At 34.2% G+C, this 23,954-nt stretch overlaps 1 protein-coding gene across 1 annotated transcript in view; it reads left to right on the plus strand.

Annotated features, from left to right (window-relative positions):
• Positions 1 to 23,954, plus strand: part of CSMD3 (CUB and Sushi multiple domains 3) — a 1,175,747-nt gene that overhangs the window by 1,002,918 nt on the left and 148,875 nt on the right. The window contains exons 33-36 of the mRNA XM_046642300.1: positions 4,434 to 4,547; positions 5,047 to 5,142; positions 6,736 to 6,939; positions 18,282 to 18,406. Coding sequence (XP_046498256.1) covers positions 4,434 to 4,547; positions 5,047 to 5,142; positions 6,736 to 6,939; positions 18,282 to 18,406 — 539 coding nt within the window. The remainder of the gene's footprint in view (positions 1 to 4,433; positions 4,548 to 5,046; positions 5,143 to 6,735; positions 6,940 to 18,281; positions 18,407 to 23,954) is intronic.

Below are 23,954 nucleotides of genomic sequence, written 5' to 3' on the forward strand. Positions count from 1 at the left end.
CCTCTTTGTCTCAATTGGATATTCTACTGTAAAAATTAGATGACAAATAAACTTTGCTTTATGTACAAAGAAGAGTGGATAGACACAGTGCCTTGCTTCATTCTGAGTTTATTTGCTCATGGGAGAGCAAGTCAACTAGGACAAAATTTTAAAGTTGGGATAACCATCCTACCAATATGATCTAAATTAGAAGTTTCCCCTGTTTAAGTGATTTAAGCAGACTATTTCAGTGATTTTTTAAAATACAAATATAGATTTCTTTAAAATGCAGTCTGGGACTCCCGCCAGATGTTGCCCATAAGATTTTGGTGGAGGACTTGCTTTGAGGAATGGATTAAGTGATTACCACAGCAGTGATCTGCAAGGAGAGAGGTGCCCAAAGTGCCCTGTTGTTGGATAATAATTAATTTATTTGGCCATTTAATATCTTTTCATAGGTAGAATACAAGTAAGTTGTCCTGAATGATCAAAAATATAATTAATGGGGTCTCAGAGCAGGGACCCTCAATGTCTTGGTCATCTTTTGAACCCCAGCATTCAGCTCAGTTCCTGGTACATCATAGAATAGAATCAATAAATATTAGTTGAATCAATAAGCTGTATTGTAGGATAAAATATATGGAAAATAAGAGACCCAGAAATAGTTTCAGGCATAAAATAGATTATTTGCATAGGCTTATTTGTAGGGATATTTTACAAATTTATCTTTTACCTTACTAGGCTTCCCTTTTCTTCCTTTTTCTAGCTTGCAGTATAAAATTATAAAAATATATTTTTAACAAGAGTTTAAAAACATTATTTTCAACATCTATTTTGCTCAAAGAAGGAAAAAAATTCACTAAAAGTGGTATTTGACTTAAGAAGCAGCTTAGTGTTTATGTAGCCTACTCTAATAGTCTGAGAGCAAAGTGCTTTTGATATCTACATGCAAATCTCCAGAGAAAAGGAAAGAAGCTTGGAGCTGAAATGCAGAGAATTCTGTATATCTGTTAGAAACTAAGAAAAAGAAGATAGGTTTGCTAATCATTCCAGAAAGCATAATCAGCCTAGACTTTGGGGATTAAGTGTAGTCCTAGAAATAACAGTGTGCCCAGCCCTTAGGTTGAGTTATCAGAATCTAGATCAGTGTTAAAAGGTGTTTTGTTTTGTTTTGTTTTGTTTTTCAAAAAAGAGGGCATAATTGTGATTCCTAGGGGGCCGCCCAGTGGCTTAGCAGTTAGGTTCCTGCACTCTGCTTCAGTGGCCAGGAGTTTGCCAGTTCAGATCCCTGGCACAGACATACCTACTGCTTATAAAGCCACACTGTGGGGTGTGTCCCACATATAAAGTAGAGGAGGATGGGCACAAATGTTAGCTCAGGGCCAATCTTCCTCAGCAAAAAGAGGAGGATTGGAGGCAGATGTTAGCTCAGGGCTAATCTTCCTCAACAAAACAAAACAAATATAAAACAAGCATGTATTAAAAATTTTATTTAACTCATGAATTAATGAAGGATGTCACAGGGGTTCAAAAGAGAATTCAAATAAACAGCAATGATAAATAAGTGGATGGATGGATGGATGGATGGATGGATGGATGGATAGATATATAGATAGATAGAAGGAATTCTGAAATGAATTTACAAATAGTTGCAAAACAGGCCTGTCAATTGCATAATAATCCACTGCATAACACCACAGCCTCTATAAACCCAAGTGGCTCAGAAGGATGTGCCAGGAAACATCTTGCTTACCAAAAACCAACATCCAGTTATCTTTTGGTCCACCTTAAGGTCCTTCACAATTTTTCCCTACATTAGTCTAAACCACACAGAGTGGTCATTCACAATATTTTAAAAGCAGATCTACTGCTGTCTGAACATAAGAAAAATAAGTAAATTAACACATTCACAGACAGAATGGGGAAGCAAACAGAAGGGTTTCCGTTTAATTCTTGAGATTTCTGGCTGAGAAGGGGGCATTTGATTCAGAATTGTAAATTACCAGTTTAAAGAGAGGATAGTTAACCTGATGATGGGTAGGAAATCAGATTACTATGCAAGTGTTCTTGATACTTCATGCTACAAAAAACTTATTAAACATGTACTTTAAAATTTTATCTTTGATATAATGATTCAGTATCCTCTCAGAGTAACTTTTTTTCTAGTAAAAGTTATTTTTAATTTAAAATTTCCGTTGACGATGTTAATGCAGTTAGGACACAAAGAAAAGTAGCTGACTGATTGCTTAGTAAGGCAAGATTCAACACTCCACTCCTTAACCCCCTACCATTCTCAACTCTCCTCACCCTCGCCTCAGAATTATTGCAACAAATTACAAGCACAAGTCGCTAACACTCTAAAAGGCCTGCGTTGAATTTTCTTTACTTAAGATGATGCAAATATATGGTACTAATGGTTCTGTCCTTAGAGAGATAGTTTTGGTATTCCCAATTTACAGGTGATGCAAAACTGGTCTATCTGTAGAGAAATAACAGTGGAGAACAAGAAGCCTAAAAATAAGAAAAAAAGAGGAATTTTTTTTTTCTTTTTCCTTAGAAAAAGCTCTTGGATGATGACTGTGTATTTTAGTTGTTTTAGATGTTGTTTGTAAATGTAGTAGTTTGCGTGGAAATTGGGCACATTTTCTAATGTAATATTTGAGATATTTACACAGAATGAGTTAAAGGATGTTGAGTTTTAATGTTTTACCTAATGACTTTCCAAAAAGGTATAGAGAAAGAATAAGTTATCTGTCAAGAGCCTTGTTGCACGGTGTACTTGATTTATCAAAGTTCCTGTGATTAGACTGGCATGATTTTGGGGGGCTAAAGGGGGCACTTGGAAAGGCAGTGGCAACATCTGCATTATAATAGAAACATTTAAAGACACATTGAAAACAGATCATCCAAACACCAATCAAACAATGCAAAAACAGAAAACAAAAATTGTCTTAATATTTTTTGGAGTATTTATGAAATAGCTAGGGATTTGGTAGACCAAAATAGGAATCTTATAAAAAGGTCTGAACTGGAAATTTTTCATATGACTTGTAAACCTTTAAAATAATTGACTACATGTATCTGATTTTGTAGCAACATGAATTTGTTTTCATGACTTCTAGGACATGTTTTAAGGAGAATTATTTATGAAATTTAGCACTTCAATGTTCAGGAATTGTTCAAAGCAACAACACTGTATCTGTGTTTATTTTCTTTTACCCCAGAAAGAACTGGACTGAAAACACCAGCTTATTTTAGCAGGCCAAAAAAATAAGTGTAGCTTTGTTTACATTATTATGTGTATGTGTTCATATGCAAAATTCAGCATGTTTCAAATGCACTAGCCTATCTTCATAGGACCACCAAAGAATCACCATAACCTTGATTTAAGCTGTAAAACATGAGGAACTATTAATATATATATATGTATATATATATATATACACACATATTTGTGCAATGTATAGTTTAATTCTAGTTATGTGATTTTGAATTTATGAAAGTTACTTTGCTTTTACATTATTAAACTTAAAAGTATCATACTTTTTTAAAACCCACAATTTTTCAATGCAATAAAATGTTTTAAGGATAATGATTTTTATCCATTTCATTTTTTAAAATACAAAATACAAGCTAATTTCTACTCTGGGACAAGTTCTTTCTTTTAAGTTATAGTTTGGGTAGTTTCTGCACCTAAAATTATTATATAATTAAAGAAAAAGTACAAAATGAAGTAAAAAGATATTTAAAAGCTTTTTTGCTGTAGGTACTTCAGATCTGACCTAACTATGAAAATGCAATCATTTTGTAAAGTTTTATAATATCTCAATTGCTGAGGAATCATAAATAAAATTTATTTTGCAAGAACAATAAGAGATTAACAGTAAATGATTAGGAGTCATTTTTAACTTAGAATGTGAATTAAACACTATACCTGGAAAGTATCTTGCTGATATTTTTCCAGTGATGATATTATTTATAATGGAACAGCTTATTAAAAGCAATCTTAAAAAAAAATCCCCTAAATCAAAACTTTGTCTATCTCGTGTAAAAGAGGAGAAAAAAAATTAGAAAAAGAGAAGAGAGTCACAAAGTGAAAAGAATCAAACTACCAATGGGAAAATCAAAAAGTCGTTCTTATAAAGTATTGATCACCAACCTTATGATTTCTGATCTAAATTAAATGTTATACTCCTTTAATTAATTTTTTTAAAATAGTCATTTTAAAACTTTATTGCTTTTAGTCCGTGGTCATTATTTTTATGACCTGAAATACATGTGCAGGTATATCAACCAATTGGCACCTATCCTCTTTTAACGGTAGAAAAAGAGATGACTATTATGTTGTAATACTTTGTTCTCTCTCTCCTCCTCTTTCTATTTTTCTTTTGTTTTTTGTTTTTGTTTTTGGATGGTTGGTGATTTGTTTGCTTCTCCTGGTTCCTGTTGATCAGTGGTGTTTGGCCAGTTTGTATTTTTCCAGACATCACTCCACGATGTTGTTGAGGTGTATGATGGGCCAACTCAGCAATCTTCTCTGTTATCTTCCCTCTCAGGATCCCATTCAGGTATCCTTTAATAGAACTGCCATGCATCAGTTATTGATTAAAGACTGACTTTGATTGGTATTGTAGTGAAAGTTGAGATTTATGTCATCCATATTAAAAATAAAGTAAACTGAAATAGAGTCACTCTATTTAAAAAAAAGAATAGAAACTCAATTAATAGTAACTCAAACGCTTGAGAGAAATATAACCAGCTATTTTCTGGGATTGTAATCGAGTAAATATAATATTTAGTCAGTCTGTGGTGTTGATGTAATATCAAATATTTAAGGATTCTTTAAAGAATGAGGCAATTTGTAACAAAATGTGATTAAAGCCTTCTAGTACAAAGGTGCAATTGAAGTTGAACCCAAAGAAAGTATATTGTCAGTGGCAGGATATATTATAGTAATTTGATAGAACATAGATTGACGTTTTCAAATGCCAGTGTAAATTAACATAATTTGTTAGGTTTACTGAATGAAATTATTTATGATATCTTAGTGTTTGTTTTGTTGAGTAGGAGAATCACTTCCACTGAGTTCAGGTAATCAGATCACAATTCGATTTACTTCAGTTGGACCAATAACAGCTAAGGGATTTCACTTTGTGTATCAAGGTAAGTGACCCTGTAGCCTAGAAACACACTAAAGAATGATATTAGTTTCCATGCTATGTTCAGAGTTATTGAATGATGAGATCCTCATAACCGTAGAGGAGAGATGAAAGTTGTGCAGGCTTTTGTTGACAATTTTGCCGTGTCCCCTGTCCGATCACTAGAGCACTGTTACTTTGACCAAAGTCAAAAAAGACCTATTGCTTTCATCGTCATTCTCAAGTTGATTGTATGATTTTCCTTCCTTCCAACATATTGTTTTCAAAACATCTATTTTTTCTAACAATTCTTCACTCTCTATGTATTTTATTTTCCTCATAGCCTAGCACTCTAAATTAAAAAATGGACAAAATTTTGTGCTGATACACCTAGACATGCCAAGGAAATCATTACTCCATTCTAAAATTTTAGTTTCTCATCTCTCAGGAGAATTCAGACTTTCTTCATGGCTACTGCATATTTTTGTGTAATTGAAAGTCGGTTTACAGAGTCTTTTCTCACCTTTTATAGGCAACCTTCCACGTTATCATTAAACTAAATTAAGAGCTGTCATTTGGCATATTTTGTTTTAATTATGTATGATCATGTAGTAGTTATTCCCAAATGTATCTTGAACTTTATTTCTAAGAAATTTATAAATGTTTGTGATTTGATGTTCTTATTAAACCCTCTTATCCCATTTATAATATTGGCTATAATATTTTTTCATTTTTAATAGTATTCCCTCTGTAAACAATGTGTGGCATTATGAATTTTAAAAGGCACTATTACAAATTCAGTTTTTGTACTCAAGTCACATAAGAGGCATCAATCTATTTGAAATTCATCATATCATTTTTGGGCTGTTGTCAAACTCTTTAATCCCATCTGTATGTGTTTTAAAAAGAAAAAACATCCTGTTATCATTCTATTTTACTAAACCAAAAAAAAAGTCACAATTGAAAGACATACCTATAAAACCTAAAAGCAATTTCAAATTTGATATTGTATAATGATTAAAATAAAAACTTCTATTGTTGTTAATCTGTCTGACTTCTATTCTGCTTAGCCTGAACGTAGCTATTGTCTTCATCAGTAATAAATATGTTTTGAACAACTAAGTCTGTGAATATGCTATGAAATTAATAAAGTATTATGTTTGTTTTTTTAAATCTATGTTTTTAAGGACCAACTACTAACAAAAAAAATTGTGACATTACCTCATATAACTGACACATTTTTTTTTTTAACTTGGTATCCCAGTTTAAAAAGAAAAAAATGTATTTTTCAGTTATCATCCTATAAATTGAAATATCTGACTCTGATCACTTTGTTATATTAGTGTTTGTAAAATAAAAAATAGAGAAAAAAACTTAGTTGATGTTGTTTAAAGGATAAAAATTAAAAAGTCTTTTAAATAAAAAATCGATGACAGTAGCAGTATTCATTTTAAATTGTATTTTATTCTGTATAAATCTTAAAACTTTTAGAAATATATTTAAATTATTAATTCAATTTCTGATAAAAATGTAAATTTCTTTGAAATTTGTTTAAATGGTTGAACTCTGTATTTCTCTACTAAATATGAAATTAAAATCAACAATTATTTGTACACAGCTGTTCCTAGAACAAGTTCCACACAATGCAGTTCTGTGCCTGAACCAAGATTCGGAAGAAGGATTGGCAATGAATTTGCAGTCGGTTCATTGGTTCTTTTTGAATGTAATCCAGGATATATTCTCCATGGATCCGTAGCAATTAGGTGTGATACAGTGCCCAATTCTTTGGCCCAATGGAATGATTCCTTACCTACCTGTATTGGTGAGTACCTAACTTTGTATGCTTTGTGATTGTACATATTTTATATCAAAATTAGTTGTCTTGAATCTTTCAATATTTATATTTTAGATCTAACAGTTATGCATTAATTTTTAAATACTTTATTAGTTATGATATACTTAAGTGTACCCATTAGAGTGAATATTTGATGCGATTGAGGTGTGATGCAATTAATGAAGAATATTTTGTGTTGAACTAGCTGTGAGGTTTGCTCATTTATTGATTTATATGGCTGAAAACATACATACATGTATCCAATAACACAGAAATTTAATGCTATTAAGAGAATTAGTGAAATAAATACCATTTTTTATTTTTAAAAGTTTATGCAAAGATTTCTATGCCAATATGTAAAGAATTTACATATATTTTAAGGATCACAGAAGCTGATTTTTTGGACATATTTTACTTTGACTTTAAAAGAATTAGAAAATATGCATTATTAAATAAATCTGTATTTTCTTTTCTCTACTAATTATAGATATGTATAAAAAATACAAAAGAAGAGATTTTCCCGGTCTTTCATAAATATAAATGGTGACACTTTGAATGTGCAGGATGTATAGGGTTAGCCAGAAATCTCATTGTTTCAAACTTTATTTTTGCAATCCTGTATCTGATTTAAATTGGTAAATAGAATATACACTTTCTAAAGTTATGGGCCAACAGACCTGCTAAATTATGTGAAACAGATTAAAATATTTTCTAATCCATACGCAAAAAAACTATAATTAGAATCTTATATTATTCCGGGATCATTACAATGACTTCTGGTTCTTGTAGAGTTCTATAGATGTGGAAAATGTAGAAATTGGGAAGTTGCTTTCTTCTCTGTCCCAACAGCATATCCAAAAATTATTATTTTTTAATTTTATAGTATTAAATTAAAAGAAGGGTTGTGAGAGGCCAGCCCAGTGGTGTAGTGGTTAAGTTCGTGTGTTCCGCTTCGGCAGCCCAGGGTTCACCAATTCAGATCCCAGGCACGGACCTATACACTGCTCATCAAGCCATGCTGTGGCAGCATCCTGCATACAAAATAGAGGAAGATTGGCACAGATTTTAGCTCAGGGGCAATCCTCTTTGCCAAAATAAATAAATAAATAAAAGAAGCATGGTAAACTTAATCTCAGGTTAAGAACTAGTTCTAATAAGTTGAGGTTTTTTTTCATTAAAGTTTTATTGGTATGTGATTTGGAAAATAAGAGAAAAGTTTTCTTAAAATAAAAGATATGCAAAATTTTGTTTTTATTTTAATAATCTCAATTCTCCATTTTTTGATAGAGAAGACATGAGTGTTTATATGCACACACATAACATATACCCTTATAATATATAAAATTTATTTTTAATGACTCATCTTGCTGTACCTATACATGAAAAGAAATTACATGTATCAATAGTTATTATTGTTCACTTTTAAAAACACATTTTACCATATGTTAACACAGAGTTAACATAATGTTAGCTCATAGTTCATTAAAATAAAGTGTGTTTTTAAATTGTGAAACAAATGGAAGGTATACTTATTTCTACTGAGGAAGGAGTAAAGATGAAGTCTATTGCTATGCATTCATAGAATATGTATTTATATAGGACATAACTGCTCTAACTAGTAGAATATCCTTTACCATTCAAATCAGGACATTATTAAAAATTGTGCTGGGAAAATGGCATAAACCAAGAATATTATTTAAAAAAAAGGAAGGATAAATGGTTACTTGACCTGTCTAGGAATATTATATTTCCACAATCCAAAACAGATATATCTGGCATATTTCATAGGACATTTTTCTTACAACAAATATTTTAATTCTGTTCACTACGAAAAACAGAATGTGAACTGTTATTTGTTGAAAACCATCTACAATAAATAATTTAAAACACTGGGAGGCTTTAAATGACTCTTTGCCATTCTCATCTTTCAGCTAAATAACCACAATTTCTGATATGATTACTATTTACTTAATGCTTTCTATTTGCCAGGTTCTATGCTGAGTAATTTAAAATACATATTTATTTTAATCCTCACAGCAAACCTATGGAGTTCCTTTAAGATAATCATCTTTTATAAAGATAGAGTGATATGATGATGTATGGAAACTCATAAACTAGCCCATTAATCTTTAAATATCAGAAAAAATCCATCTATTCCTCTAGTTAGAGTGTCCAAAGAACCTACATATGCAAAGCAATGAGGTGTAAATCTATGAATTACTCCTTAAAGGTTCTGTTTGTATTTTTATCATGTTAATGTCCTAATTAATGGAGAAAAGTTATAAAGAATCATGTAAAACTGAATAAAATCCTCACAGCTGGGAATTGTAATAGGTTCTCAGCATAGGGGTTAATTTCGTCTTGGGTAATAGTCTTGGGCTTTGACCTTAACACTGAATTCTGATGAGTTACTGCATGATCCTGGAAAATTTACATAATCTCCGATTACCAATTCTCATATTGATAAAACAGGAAAATAAGAGACCATCCTCATAGGTTTATTGTGGCTAGTAAATGATTTAAAGCCTTGGCATAGTTCTTGGGACCTAGTAAGTTTTCAAAAATTAAGCTGCTTTTGTTGTTGCCAAAATCTCCACCATGAAATCGGGAGAGAAGACTTCAATTCTAAAGGTGTTGGATCTAGAATATAGAACCTACATGCAGTCCTGATAAAGGGTTTGATATTATTGATTTCCATCTGTTGGTATGTTGTTTTAATAATACTTTAAAATTATTGTATTTAAAAATTATCTTCCACAGAAGATTTTTGCATCTTGGAAAAGGCTAAAAGCGTGGACTCCTGTCACTTTTGAATTCTAATTTAGGGTTTCTTGAATACATGATTTTTCTTTGCACTTAAAATTTTTAAGAAGGGCTTTGGGAGATATAATGACAATTTTCTTGAGAATAATAGTAATTATTTATTAGAATATGCTGTTTAGGAGGACTATGAAATTTCTTTCCATCAATTGACGCATTTGAGGACAAAGAGTTAAAGAGGAGAGACTTAAAACAATAGGTATATTTTCATAATTTGATTTGTTTTCATTGTTTGCAAGGATATAAAGTAAAAATAAAGTTAAAATTAAAATAATGACTTTTACAATGCTGATTGGCTGTGAAACAATGTAATTCACCAAGGTTTACACTCTGCATTTTCTTCTGACCTGAGAAATTCAGACATTACATTATCCAAAGAAATTTCTTTTGTCCATGAAGGTATAAAGATGAGACAGGGTTAGAAAGAGGAAAGAGATAAAGAGGAGAAATGAGCTGACATTAAAGAAAGAGGAAAAAAGGGCGCTGGCCTCATGGCCTAGTGGTTAATTTCAGCATGCTCTGCTTTGGCATCCTGGGTTCAGTTCCCAGGCATGGACCTACACCACTTATTGGCAGCCACACTGTGCTGGTGACCCACATACAAAATAGAGGAAGTTTGGCATAGGTATTGGCTCAGGAGAAATCTTCCTCAAGCAAAAAGGGGAAGATTGGCAACAGATGTTAGCTCAGTGTGAATCTTCCTCAGCAAAAAAAGAGGAAGAAAAGAAAAATGAAAGAAATTTTAGGAAGAGGAAAAGGAAATGAGAGAATAAAAAGAGTATTTTCTGAGATGGAGAGTAGAGAATAAGAACTCTAAACTACAAACGTAAACCACTTTTGTTTAAAGCAGAAGAAAGCCCCATCCCATGAGAGTATTATGAAGCTTTTTCATATGTCAAATGTGTCAGTTGGTTGCTCCCAATGTTTTTGCCATCAGAAACAGAAATCCATGTAAATAAAGGAAGGTCATGCCATTTGATTACGGATGTATCTCAGCAAGGACAGGAGCTCCTACACAGCCACTAAAGCCTGTGAAAGACTTTCAGACCACACCCTAGTCCATGGCTGACATTCAGCTACCGTCCTAGTACATACTAGTGTACTATTCCTAGCCTAGATGGAGTCAGCCTCACTTTCTACTTTAAGGGCAAAAGATGAGGTACTCAAGAGCCATTGCAATCTCCCTGTCAAAAGCCCTTTTATCTGTAGGTCCCTGGGCTTTTTTGAGAAACCTGTCACTGCATCTATGGAGAGTCTTTAAACATAGAACAGACAACCTTTTATTTTGCATTGGATTGAAAGTACATAACTAGAGAAAGAAAATTCTATCAGATGACTTCTGTTTCCTGCCAAGATCACAAGAAAAGGACATATTTCTTTATACCATTTGAAAAATAACATATACCTTGTAGAACAGTTGTAATTCCAGAAAACTGAATAGATAACAGAAGGACATATGGGATCTGTGTGAGACAAGAAATAGAAAGGTGATGATTCTAAATGACACTTGGATGATAGCTCAGTTTAGGTTTTACCATTTGGTCTAGCTGCTAATCTTTACATAAATGAAAATAAACTTTGCATTTCTATTTTTAACTATAAATAATTTTAGCTTCAAAATGTTTTGAATAAAAATGATTATGTCTTAAATATTCAAAAAAAGAAACGGCGTGATGTCTTAAAAATTCAAATATGACAGCCTAGTGCAGAGTTATCTTAGGTTGATATCAGAGCATGGTCTTTAATTTGTGTTCATTTTCAATATCTGTTATCTGGATAAAATACTAACTGCCTCAAGGCCTTTGAACTTTCTATTCCTCCTGTTTGGACCATGCACACCTGAGATATCTTTTGGGCTTCCTGCATCACTTCATTCAGTCTCCACTTGAATATCTTTCTTGGCATCTCATCTAAAATAACTTTCTGCCGTCCATCCTCCATTTGTTCTGTCTACCCTTACCCTACTTTTCTTTTATAGCAACCATCCACCATATTATATATAGGGTTTTTTTTCCTTAATTTCTTAATCTTTCTTGCCCTTCTCTTCCCTACCACTATATTGTTTTTATGCTCAACCAAAAGAAGACTTGGCACATGATTCATACTCAGTAAAAATTTGTTCAGTGCATGGATTTTAGCAATAACTGCAATAATTTCCGGAATTTTTTTAGAGGTCGAACATCTGGCCAAATTCTCAAGTCCAGGACCCATGCATTTTCAATTTCAGTCTTTCACCACATGGTAATGCTCTTGCTTACTTTGCTTGCTTACACCTTCACAAACCATCTGAAGTTTCAAACTCCTCTGAGAATCTGTAGAAAAGATACATAGGTAAAACATAAACAATAGGTTTACATATTAAATGGGTAACTTTATTCTGAGAGAACAAATTCTCTATTTATACTTTACAGTTTAGTTATAATCTTTGGCAATCTATTTACAAGATTTTATACATAATGATTTTATTTTCTCTGCCTTCACCCTTCAGTGAATGCTCAGTTAACAACTTAAGCCAAGTGATCATCCAGTTGAAACCAAAAGAAGACAGCTTTCTACGCTCCTGATTTCCATCTCAAATTGTATTGTTTCAGTTTCTTAGTTCTTATTACTGCTGTCAACACTTTCATTTATTTTCTGTCATAGTAAAACACAATAAAATGTTCAGTAATTTTGCAAAAACTGACATACTGAAATTAAACTGTTGACTGGAAAGCAGCCCCATTAGATATGATATGTGAGTTATGCTTATAGGTGCTTTCAGTTAAAATCATCAAATACCAAGCTGGGGATCCAAAAATTTAAACAACCAGGATGTAAACAGTATTTAATAATCTTGCACAAATCTGTCCTATCAAGCCATTCTTAGGTAAATTACAGTAAAGTACAGCAATATTTTGATAAAAACATTGGACTTGGAATAAATGTAAAACTAAAATTACACTGAAGACTGAGTTTTCATCTTCAAAATTTGGCCTTGTTACACTTTATGATTTCTTAAAATTTTCCTCTCATAAAACCTCAAGCTCTCCTCCCTCTGAGACTCTGTGATTCAAATAACCCCCCTGCAGCTACTAATAACTCTGACAATATATGGCCTTAGGCGTAAGTACTTCTGTTAGTGGGTGATTTCCTTTCAAAAGCCCCTGAACCTGCTACTTATTCCCCTTAGGCGAAAAGTCTTTAATTAGCTGCTTATCCCATCACCCTTATCTGGGTTTGTTTTCTCCAAGTCCTTCAGAGACTCAGAAAGAACTGCTTTTGCTTGTTTTGGCTCCAAAGCAACACCTGTCTATATCATCTTTTCTTAGAGTGGGGAAGAAATAGATGAAAAAATATATACAGGATCTGAACCCTCATTCAATGATTCATTTATTCATCCATCTATTCATCCACGAAAATGTTATTAAGTATAATAATGAAGAACAGTTGTTAGCATTTATATGAAGCACTATTAAGCATTATCTCATTTGACATTGACACCAACACCAGGAGGTAGATAAGATTATTATTTATCTTTTATAGATAGTAAACACTTCTATGGTTTAGAGACAAAAGCAGAATTAGAATTTGAACCCAGGCTACTTGGTTCTAAAACCTGTTCTCTTGATCCACGTTACATTGTATAAAACTGATTAGAAGGGAAATTTATAATATATCCTTTTTAAAATAGGAAGCAAATATTAGTTTAAATAATATACATGTGAAGTGAAACTTTATAAAATATGATGTATGTGGTAATGCATGTCTGGGAATACTTTCATAGTATATTTTGTTTATAAAAAGTAAAAATGATTGAAGTAGAATTAAACAAATATGGCTTATTTAGGAAAATATTAGGAAAAAGGAATGATGCAGGAATGGTAAAGAGGTAACTTGTAACCACAAGATATACACAGACGTACAACCAGTCGTTCAACGATTTATTCAACAAGCATTTATTGAGTGCTTAGTACATGTCAGGCACTGTTCTAGTGTTGACAAAAATAATCCGTAACCAATCTATAAATGAAAATTTGGGTGAGTTTATTCTGAGCTGAAATCTGAGGACCATGGCCCAGGGCCTTTCTTCCCGAAGGAAGAAAGGGCACCAAGGAAGTGAAGTATACAGAGTGGTTATATACCCCCAAACAGGCTGTTTCACATATGATTGAAATGTCCCTCCCACAATAGTCATAAGATTGCCCTGACGGCACAGCGCTTGATAGACACAGCAGGTAGTGGGTCTGCTATCTCAGAGGGCGTAGCAGGAGGCAAGCCTATTGTCTTGAGCTGGGTGGCCACAGGTGAGCTCAGCAATCAGTTCCTAGCCTAAGGAAAGATGCTTAATTCTTAAGGGAATGCGAACATTGGGAGGGGGAGGGAAGTTGCACCTTTATCTCAAGGGCCTTTGCTCTTGCCATAGGGAATATCTAAAGCAGATATACAATGCATGCTCAACTGCCTCGGTCAGGCCCTTTTGGAAAGACAAGGTCAGGCCGAATTAGGTTTACACCAAATGGCTTCCTCATATTCTCCAATATATCCTGTTGCTTGCCATTTTTATTTGTCACTAGGCAATGGCAACATAGTTTTGAATAAGAAGATAAGATCCCTGCACTTGTGGAGTTTACACTTTAGTGGAGGGAGAGAACATATCACTAAATATATTCTCTTCTTTCAGATAATGGAAAATACTATGGAGAAAATTAAAGCGGGGGCTGGAGGTTAGGGGAAGACATCCATGACTTCCTCCTGGTTTATGCCCAAATGAAATGAATTGAAGGGGTTATATCAAAGTTTGGGAGGTGAGCAAGTGGATAGACTGTGAGGGGGAGAGAGATCTTGACATGTTCAAGCCACAGCAAGAATATTAGGTGTCTGGAACACAGTGAATGACGACAAGAGTGATGGGAGAAGAGTTTGTAGAAGCAGAGCAGAGACCAGGTCATATGGACCCTTAAAGGCTGTGGAGAGTTTGACTTTTCTCTAAGTAGTGTAGGAATTTATTGAGGTAATGAGTGATATGATCTTGGTTTCTAAGAAATCACTGTGCCTAACTGTAAGGAGGGATGGAGTAGAAGCCTATTGCAGTGGTAGAAAAGAAAGGTAATGGTGATTTAGATAGGAAGGTCATGGTCAGTGATGAGAATTGGTAAGCTTTGGGATTTACTTTTAAGATAGACCTGACAAAGTTTACTGAAGACTGAATGTAGGTGTAAATGTGAACTTGAATGTAAGAAAGAGAGATTAAGATGAGTCCTAGATTTTTGGCCTAAGAACTGGGTGAATGGTGATGATATTTGCTGAGAAGGGGAATAATGTGGGGGAGAATTGCAAAAGAATTATTTTGGACATCTTAATTTTGAGATACTTATTAGATGTTTTATTGCAAAACTCTGGACAGAAGTCATGGCTGAAGATAAACATTGAGTAGTCATAGTATATAGATAACATGAAAATGGATGTCATCACTGAGGAGTGATGGTTAGAAAGAGAAGAGGCGATGGCCTAGGATCAAGTCATAAAGTGTTACAACATTTAAAAGATCAGAAGGAGGAAGATGAGCTACAAAAAAAAAAAATTGTGAGTGTAGTCAGTGGTATTAAAGAAAGGCAGGAGAGTATGGTGTCCTAATGGTCAAGCAAAGAAAGGCTCAAGGAGATGGAGTCATCAACAGTGGGAGGTAATTACTCATAGACTGAGTAAAATGCAAATTAAGAATTGAACATCACATCACAACAGGAATATTCTGGTGACTTTGACGTAGTCATTTCAATAGAGTAGAGTGGACAAAAGCCTGACAAAATGGATGGAGGAGAGAATGGAAAGTGAGGAAGAGGGGATAGCTTGTCTTGGCAGCAGCATGGAAGGAAACCCTAGAATGCTAAGCGTAAAAGAGAATCTTGGCACCACAGTGAGCAGAGTTCCAAACCAAAAGTTGATTGCCTCATCTTCTCAGACTTGGTCTTTTGGAAAAGATGAACGTATAAAACAAACAGGTTGGCCTCATGGCCTAGTGGTTAAGTTTGGCATGCTCCGCTTTGGCAGCCCAGGTTTAGTTCCTGGGTACAGACCTATACCACTCGTCAGTGACCATGCTGTGGTGGGGACCCACATACAAAATAGAGAAAGAGTGGCACAGTTGTTAGCTCAGGGCGAATCTTCCTCAAGCAAAGAAACAAACAAACAAAGCAAAACAGAAACAGACTCATAGATACAGAAAACAAACTGGTAGTTGACAGAGGGGAGGGGGTTAGGGGGTGGGGGAAATAGGTGAAGGGGATTAAGAAGTACAAACTTATAAACTAAATAAATCATAGAGATGTAGTGTACAGCATAGAGAATATGGTCAACAATACTATAATAACTTTGTATGGTGACATATGGTAACTAGACTTATCGTGGTGGTCATTTCATAATGTATATAAACGTCAAATTACTGTGATATACACCTGAAACTAATATGATGTTGTATGTCAATTATACTTCAATTAAAAAAAAAGAATATGAAAGCAGCGTGAGCTATTCAATGATAGAGCTGTACAGGAAAGCACTTGGTGCTATGGGAAACTATGGGGCACTTGCATAATGGAGTCAGCAAAGATTTGAAGAGGTAGCATCAACATTGAATGTCCATGGATGGTAGGTGTTGGCTAGGTGAGAGAAGGACGTACCAAGTCACAGCATTCAGAGAATATATAGTTTAGTAGGCTGGACTCTGATATGGGATTGGGATGGTGAAGTATTGGGAAATTATGGGTACACATCAGCCTGGAGATGTAGTTAGAGGCTAACACAATTAACTATATTCATCTGCAGAATTAAGGCAATCGGAAGATTTTTGAAGGACTTTCAGCAGTGAAGTAACATGATCAAACTTTAATTTTAGAAAGATCATTTTAACAGTAATATGGAGACTATATTACATGGAAAATATACCAGCCATAGTGAGGTCCATTGATGTGGTTAATGCAGCAATCTAGAAAAAAATGAGAATGAGGTAGGCTGGTGACAGTGAAGATGGAGAGGAAGAGCATCTGTGAAGTATTTTCTTACAACTCAGGATCAGCACTTCATCAATCACTTTTTTCCTCCTATTTTTGGGGTGAATCTCTATTTTACAATTCTTTCTGCGCTCCTGGCATGCTATTCTTAAATCATGCAAAACTGTTAGTTTTCTTTCTGAAGGAGGTAAATTCTTTCTGACCAATTTAACCTGAATTTGTGTAAAGCCAATAACACAGATTTATAAGAAAATACAGCAAAATGACTTTTTCTAAAAATACATTGTCACACCATTAAAAGAGTTTGCAGAACTCTTTTGAGTAATTGCCCTAGGTTTTTGCATTTGGTTTTGGAAGTAGTACAAAACTGTATTATTAACTTAAAAATTATTGTTACAAAAGATATATCCTTATATCTTACAGTTATAACCAGATTAGGACAAATGCCCAAGGATCACAGTGCCATTAGTACCTAAAATAACAGTAGTTGCCCCAAAAGGAAGTACAATTTATTGACTTCTTACTGTGTTCCAAGTAATGTGCTAGCTTCTTTATGTACATTATCCTATCTATATATTTTTAATAAAAACTCTTTGGAAACAATTGCATTGCCATTTCACAGTCAAGGTATCTGAATATCAGAGAGTTTAAGGAACATGTCCAACATCACACAGTATTTAAAATTGTAAGTTAGGTCATGCCCAGAACCGAGCTGATACTATTAGTGGTGTGAAAATTTTACTTTAAGGTTAGTACCTTTTAAAATTGATAGAAGCCTTTGTTGACTTCAGAGCAGGTCTACATGTTTATTCTTTCTTATAGTAGTTGTACTGGTAATAACCAAACTGGTACCATACTGAGTATCTTCCTTCCACTGAAGAACATGGACCCTGGAGCCAAACTACCAGTATTCAAATCCCATCTCCATATCTTACTAGCTATGTGATCTTGGGCAAGTTATTTAATCTCTTAGTGACTCCATTTTCTCAGCTGTAAAATGAGGAGAATATTTATTCCTATCTTGTTGGATTGTTGGGAGGCTTTATGAGTTAAAATATGTAAAGTGCTTAGAAGAGTGCCTGGCAAATAGTAGGCTCTATATAAATGTATGATCATAATATAATTATCATCATCATTATTACTCCTCAAAGGATGCTATTAAGGAGAAAAGTAAAAAAATAAAATAATTCTTCAAAATATTCTATATCTAGATGTGAACAATTGTTAATGCAAATGTGTCAACACACTTTTATTTATATAGTACAAATGATATACTATTATTGAATTAATTATAGTGTGATTTTAGATATGCCATTGTAAGGTTATCCATTAATGTTGTCTAATTATTTTTTTAAGTTTTTATGCTATAGCAAGACAATTTTCTTTGTTCTTATGAGTTCTAAAAAACAGTATGATTTGGTTGTGTTTGCAAGTCTAGTATCTGTCTAAGTTGTTATCTCTGACCTTTTCTCTTATTTTAATCCTTTGCATTAGAATTAACTCTCTCTTGGATTGCTTTACTTTCAGTGCCCTGTGGTGGAATTTTAACTAAGCGCAAAGGGACTATTTTGTCTCCTGGATACCCTGAGCCTTATGACAACAATCTGAATTGTGTGTGGAAGATCACAGTGCCAGAAGGAGCTGGCATTCAAGTAAGGATATTTAAATTTTTCTTCTTTTCATTGTATATTTGAAGTTAATCTTTTCAGAGATGACAGAATGCACATTATTTCTAAATGTTTAGCCAGTGCTTTTGACTGACATGGTTGAATTTAATTAGAAGGATACTTATTAATTTTTTCACCTGCATATAACAGAAAGCCAATTCGAGGTGGCATAAGCAGTAAGAGAAAGGTGTTGCTCCACATAACGTGGAATCTTGGGGTAAGATGACTCAAGGGTTGTTTATTTCAGAGGCTCAGTTGTATCATTTCTGACCCATAATTTTTTTACCTCTCTGCTCTGCTATCCTTAGCATGTTGGCTTAGTTCTTGGATTTGCTCTCTCATGTTGAGATGGCTGCAAAAGCTCTAGGCATAACAGCCTTACACAGCAATGGCCAATAGCCAAACTGGAATGTCTCTGTCTTATGAACTTTTATAGTAGTTAAGAGAATTTTTCAAGAAACCTTCCAGCAGACTTTCCCTCCTGTCCTATTGAATAACATTGCAATATATCCATTCCTAAGCTATACACTGGGCAATAACAAAAGATTTACTATGATTTGACTCAAGCAAATCTATGTTAAGATTTGTTTGATCTTAATCTAAGATTTGCCTGGATCAGGCAAGGGGCCCATGCTCCTCTGATGTACACAGCTCTCATTTAACTGAACAAAACAAGTTCCCTGTTAGCAAGGAAGAGGGACGGTGTTCTGTAAACAATAAATAGTATCTACCATATTATTTCAATTGTGACAATTTTTGCTGGGAGCAATTTGACCAGTTACTCTGTTTTACAAGGAGATTTCTGGGTAAAATGATGGTATTTTACTGCTGAGTCAGTATACATTCCATGGAAGGTAATTATGCTTCATAAAATTACCTAACAATGCATTCCATAGCACTAATATTCTCTTACACTTTGTTTTGTTTTCTTTTCTGCATCTGTGGCTTCTGCTTCTACATCTAGGAACATGGTCTCCTCTTCCTCTTCAACTCATCAAATATGATGCTTGTGAAATTCTGTGACCTTTGTTCATTTCACCTAACACCATTCTCTCTGCCACCTTGTCAACTTCCATGTCTTCAGCTACCATTTAGTGCCTATGATGCCTAGGACATAAATCATAATAGACAATCAGAAAATGTTTCTTTTTTTTAAATAAAAGATTGAATAAATTATGATTTCTAAACTCAAATATCTAGTCTAGACCTTTCACCTAAACTGTGTGCCATATATCCAACTGCCCACTGGACATTTTCAGCTACACTTCTTGCTGGCATCTCAAATTCAATCTCTTCAAAACTGACCATGATTTTTTCGCAAAGTTGTGGATCTTGCCCAGCGTGCTCTCTCTCAGAATGAGCCCCTCATCCATTCAGTTGCACGAGCCAGAAATCTTGATTTTTCTCCCCTACTCTGAACAACAAAATATGTCAGATCTGTCTTTCACAAGGTTAGGTGGTTGTCGTCCCTGTCCCAGGTTCTTTGTCTCCTCCAATCTATTCCTCTGAAGGCAGAGAGTAACCTTCTAAAAATAAAAATCTAATACTATCACTTTCCTGCTTACAATACCTCATTTGTCCCCTATATTCTTAACTCCTTGACACAGTTAATTATATTTTTATGCTTTTTCCTCATTTCTTGTCTCTTCTAGTCACACTATTTTAGTTCTTTATGAGCTTGGCTCTCTCTTGCCTCTGGGCCTTTGTACATGTTGTTCCCTCTGCCTGCAACACTCTTCATGATCTCCCTTTATTTGGCTTATTCTTACTCATTTCTGTTTCAACTTAAAACAGTGCTTGGGGAAGAACTTCCGTGAACTTGAGACATGACTAAGTGCCCATGCAATATCTTCTCATAGATCCCTGTAATTTCCTTATCATAACACTCATCACATTTTACTGTTATTACTTGCTTAATTATCTGTAAGCTCATGAGGGCAGTAACCGAGTCTGCTGCCTGCAACTAGCACAGTGCCTGGCAGAATATGCTCACTAAATATTTTTAAAATGACTCAATGAATACCTCCACAAGCAGTGAAGTTTTGGACTTGTCATGCATCACTTAACGATGGGAATACGTTCTGAGAAATGCATTGGTAGGTAATTTTCTCATTATGCAAACATGACAGAGTGTACTTACACAAACCTAGATGGTATAGCCTACTGCATATCTAAACTATATGGTACTAATCTTATGGGACCATCATTGTCTATGTGGTCCATCATTGACCGAAGCATCGTTATGCTGTGCATCACTGTATTTTAAGGAGTTAACACAGCATGATGAGCTAATAAGACATTTCAGAAAAAGTATGTTGTATATCACTTGTCCTAGCCAAACGCTATTCAAAACTGGACACTTATATCAATGCCACTATAAAATCTTTCACCAAGGAAGCATTTTGTTTAATAATTGCACTTTATAAAACAGAATTTAAGTTTAGAAGAGCATTTATCAAAATATAGAGTGTGAAGCATGTTGAACTTTTCATTTTAAATACTCTAAAGAACTACAAGCACTTTTTTCTAATTAACCTCATATATCTTCTAATTTAGACATAACATTAAATCGTAGGAAATTCTATAACACACACGTATGTAATATATAACATATTTGAAATTTTACTAACTTCACCTAAAAGTACCTGGCTAGTATACCAGATTTAAAGCAATGCTTATTTTATTTTACTCTGTTAGGCTGAATATGTGTCTGAATAAGGAATTATATGAATATCCAATAAATCATATATGAGATGAAATGGGATAACCGTTGGTGGAAAGAAGGGAAGAAGAAATATTTGGAATGCTGAAAAAGTTATACATAATGTACAATGATTAAGCATCCTTTGGAAATAACCTCAGCAAACAGACCAGTTTTTTGTATTATTATTATTACGTGAGAAGTTTGTTGGGAGGAACACATTCATTTATTTGCCTGTTTATTTTAGCAAAGTATATTGCAGAGAAAATTCCAAATGAGTATATTCAATATTCAACAGTAGCAGAGTTATGAAGCAAAGAGTAATCTTTATGTGATGAACCATAGGAAAAAACTGTTGGGTTACTTAATTGTGTCAATTTATAGAATGATGATTATGAGTTAACATAATCTTCCAAACAAAGTAAGTGGGATTTGAATGTCTGTATGAGGGGTATCTGGTTTTAATGAGTGGAAATTCATTACCTCATGAAGCTATCCTGTTGCCAAGATGGACAGCTCCATCTAATGCAAAGTTTTTCTGAATACTGAATCAGTAGCTGCTTCTTTTTAAATGTTGCACTTGAGTCTCATTTGGCTTTTTGTCATAATGGGTCCTCAATCATTTACTTGAGTCTTTCACATCATGTATGTGTTTGTTGTGTCAGACTACAGTCACAATTTGCCCAGCATCCTAATGGCAAATTGTATTAGTTCTCTGTAGCTGCTGTAACAAATTACCATGAATTTGATAGCTGAAAATAGCAGATATTTATTCTCTCACAGTACTGGAGGCCAGAAGTCCCAAATCAGTTTTACTGTGCTGAAACAGAGATGCTGGCAGGGCTGTGCTCCCACCCTCCACTCTCTCCCCTGCCCAGGCTCTAGAGGAGAATCCTTGCCTTACATCTGCCAACTTCTGGTGACTTCCAGCAATCCTTGGTGTCTGGCCATATCACTCCAGTTTCTGCTTCCATGGTCATCTTGCCTTCTCCTCTTCTGTCTGTGTCAATTGTCCCTTGGTATCTTTCTTATAAGAACATTCATGACTACTTTTATGGCCAACCTGAATAATCCAGGATAATCTCTCTATCTCATGATCCTTAGTTTAATCTCATCTGAAAGAACTTTTTTCCACATTAGGCAATATTTACAGCCTCTACGGATTAGGATTGTTATCTTTGGAAGCCATTATTCAGTTGGCTATCCATATGGGTCCAGAATTAAACAGATTTTCTTCCTCTCACCAAGGTGATAGGTTTTCCTGAAGTTGTCTACATTTTTGTTCTCACTGTCCCTCTGATTTCAATAACTCAGGAAGAAAAGACAAATTTCTCTTGAATCTTCCCTCTCCCTTCCTTTCCCTGTTCAAATCACATGAAATCTACTAATTTCCCCTTTGGCAACACACGTGGCATCTGAGAATCTCTTTATAGCAACACACATGACATCTTGCTATCCATTTCTACTATTCCTGCGTCCAACCTACTTTAATTCTTCATTGCTTCTCACATGGGCTACTGAAATAGACATTAAAGTTGTCCTTTCACTTTTGTGTTCTTCACCCAGTGCAGTTCTGTACTTAAAGTACAGTCCTGATTATGCTCCTTTTACCTCCCTTCTAGAACCTTCAGTGGAATAGTCCTCATTTGCATAATTTTATGGTGGTGTTCAGTCTTTATAGTCTCTCTCTCTCAATATCTCTGTTAGCTAAGATACATTAAATCTACACTGGGCACTACTCTCAGCTGAAATTAATTTTTAAAACAAAGCTATGAATTAGATAGCTTTATTACAACCATAGAGAGATTACTATCTCTTCTAGGGTTACATGCCAGTGAGTACAGGGAGCCAGGAAGTTCAAACCCAGGCATTCTAACTCTAATGTCTCTTGTATTTATGCACTAAGCTCCACTCTTTCTAACTTTTCTCTGCTTTTTTAACTTTACATGCATATTTCTTCTCATGTAAATACCCTCCACTGTGGCTAAATTGGATTACTGATGGTTCACTAAATCCACCTCATGGCTTGCCTCCTCTGCATTTTTACTAACTCAATTTCTTCCTGTGGAAAACCTCTCAATACATTTTACTTATCTAAAATGTCAACTCTTATGTGAATTCTTACCTTTTTTTTTTTTTTTAAGCTGAATGTGATCTTTTCTTTCACTGAATTGAAAGGAAGAGAAATTCAGCTATGAAGAGAGAATTGATATTATTTAAGGAGGTGGTGGTTATATTACAATCAGACAGCTTTAACTTCAGTCTTCCTGTCCTGGAATATTGCCATTGGGCCTAGTGCCTGTCACACAGGCAGGGTATCTCTTGCCATGTGGCACTCACCCCTGGAAAAGAGGCACCAGCGTTCACTTGAATGGAAGAATGATGATGGACTATTTTGTGGATAAGATATTTTTAATGAACGCAATTGTTATAATTATTTAGCGAATGAGTAAAGTGCTTGTACTTATAACAGAATTTAGCTAAGTAAAATAAATTTATTTTAATAAAATTATTCCTTTCCCTTCTCCAAAACTATAAAATATGTAATAAACAAAGAGAAAAAATGGATAACATCCACAATTGTGAGGGTCCTGTGGGTTCTTGCAAAAGCTCAAGCTGTGCCAAGTGAAGTGCGACAAAGTAACACATACCTCTTTCTTTAAATAAAATTTAATACACATGATACTCCACTGTTTCTCTTATCAACTTTAGGGACCTTCACAGTGATTTAGTTATTACACGTCCATTCATAAAAATAATCTTTAAAAGATGTACCCAAATCAGTTACAAAATCATTTTTAGTCATCCATATTGAGACCTATTATAAATGTG

This window comes from Equus quagga, chromosome 16 (assembly GCF_021613505.1).
Source record: "Equus quagga isolate Etosha38 chromosome 16, UCLA_HA_Equagga_1.0, whole genome shotgun sequence".
NCBI lineage: Eukaryota > Metazoa > Chordata > Mammalia > Perissodactyla > Equidae > Equus > Equus quagga.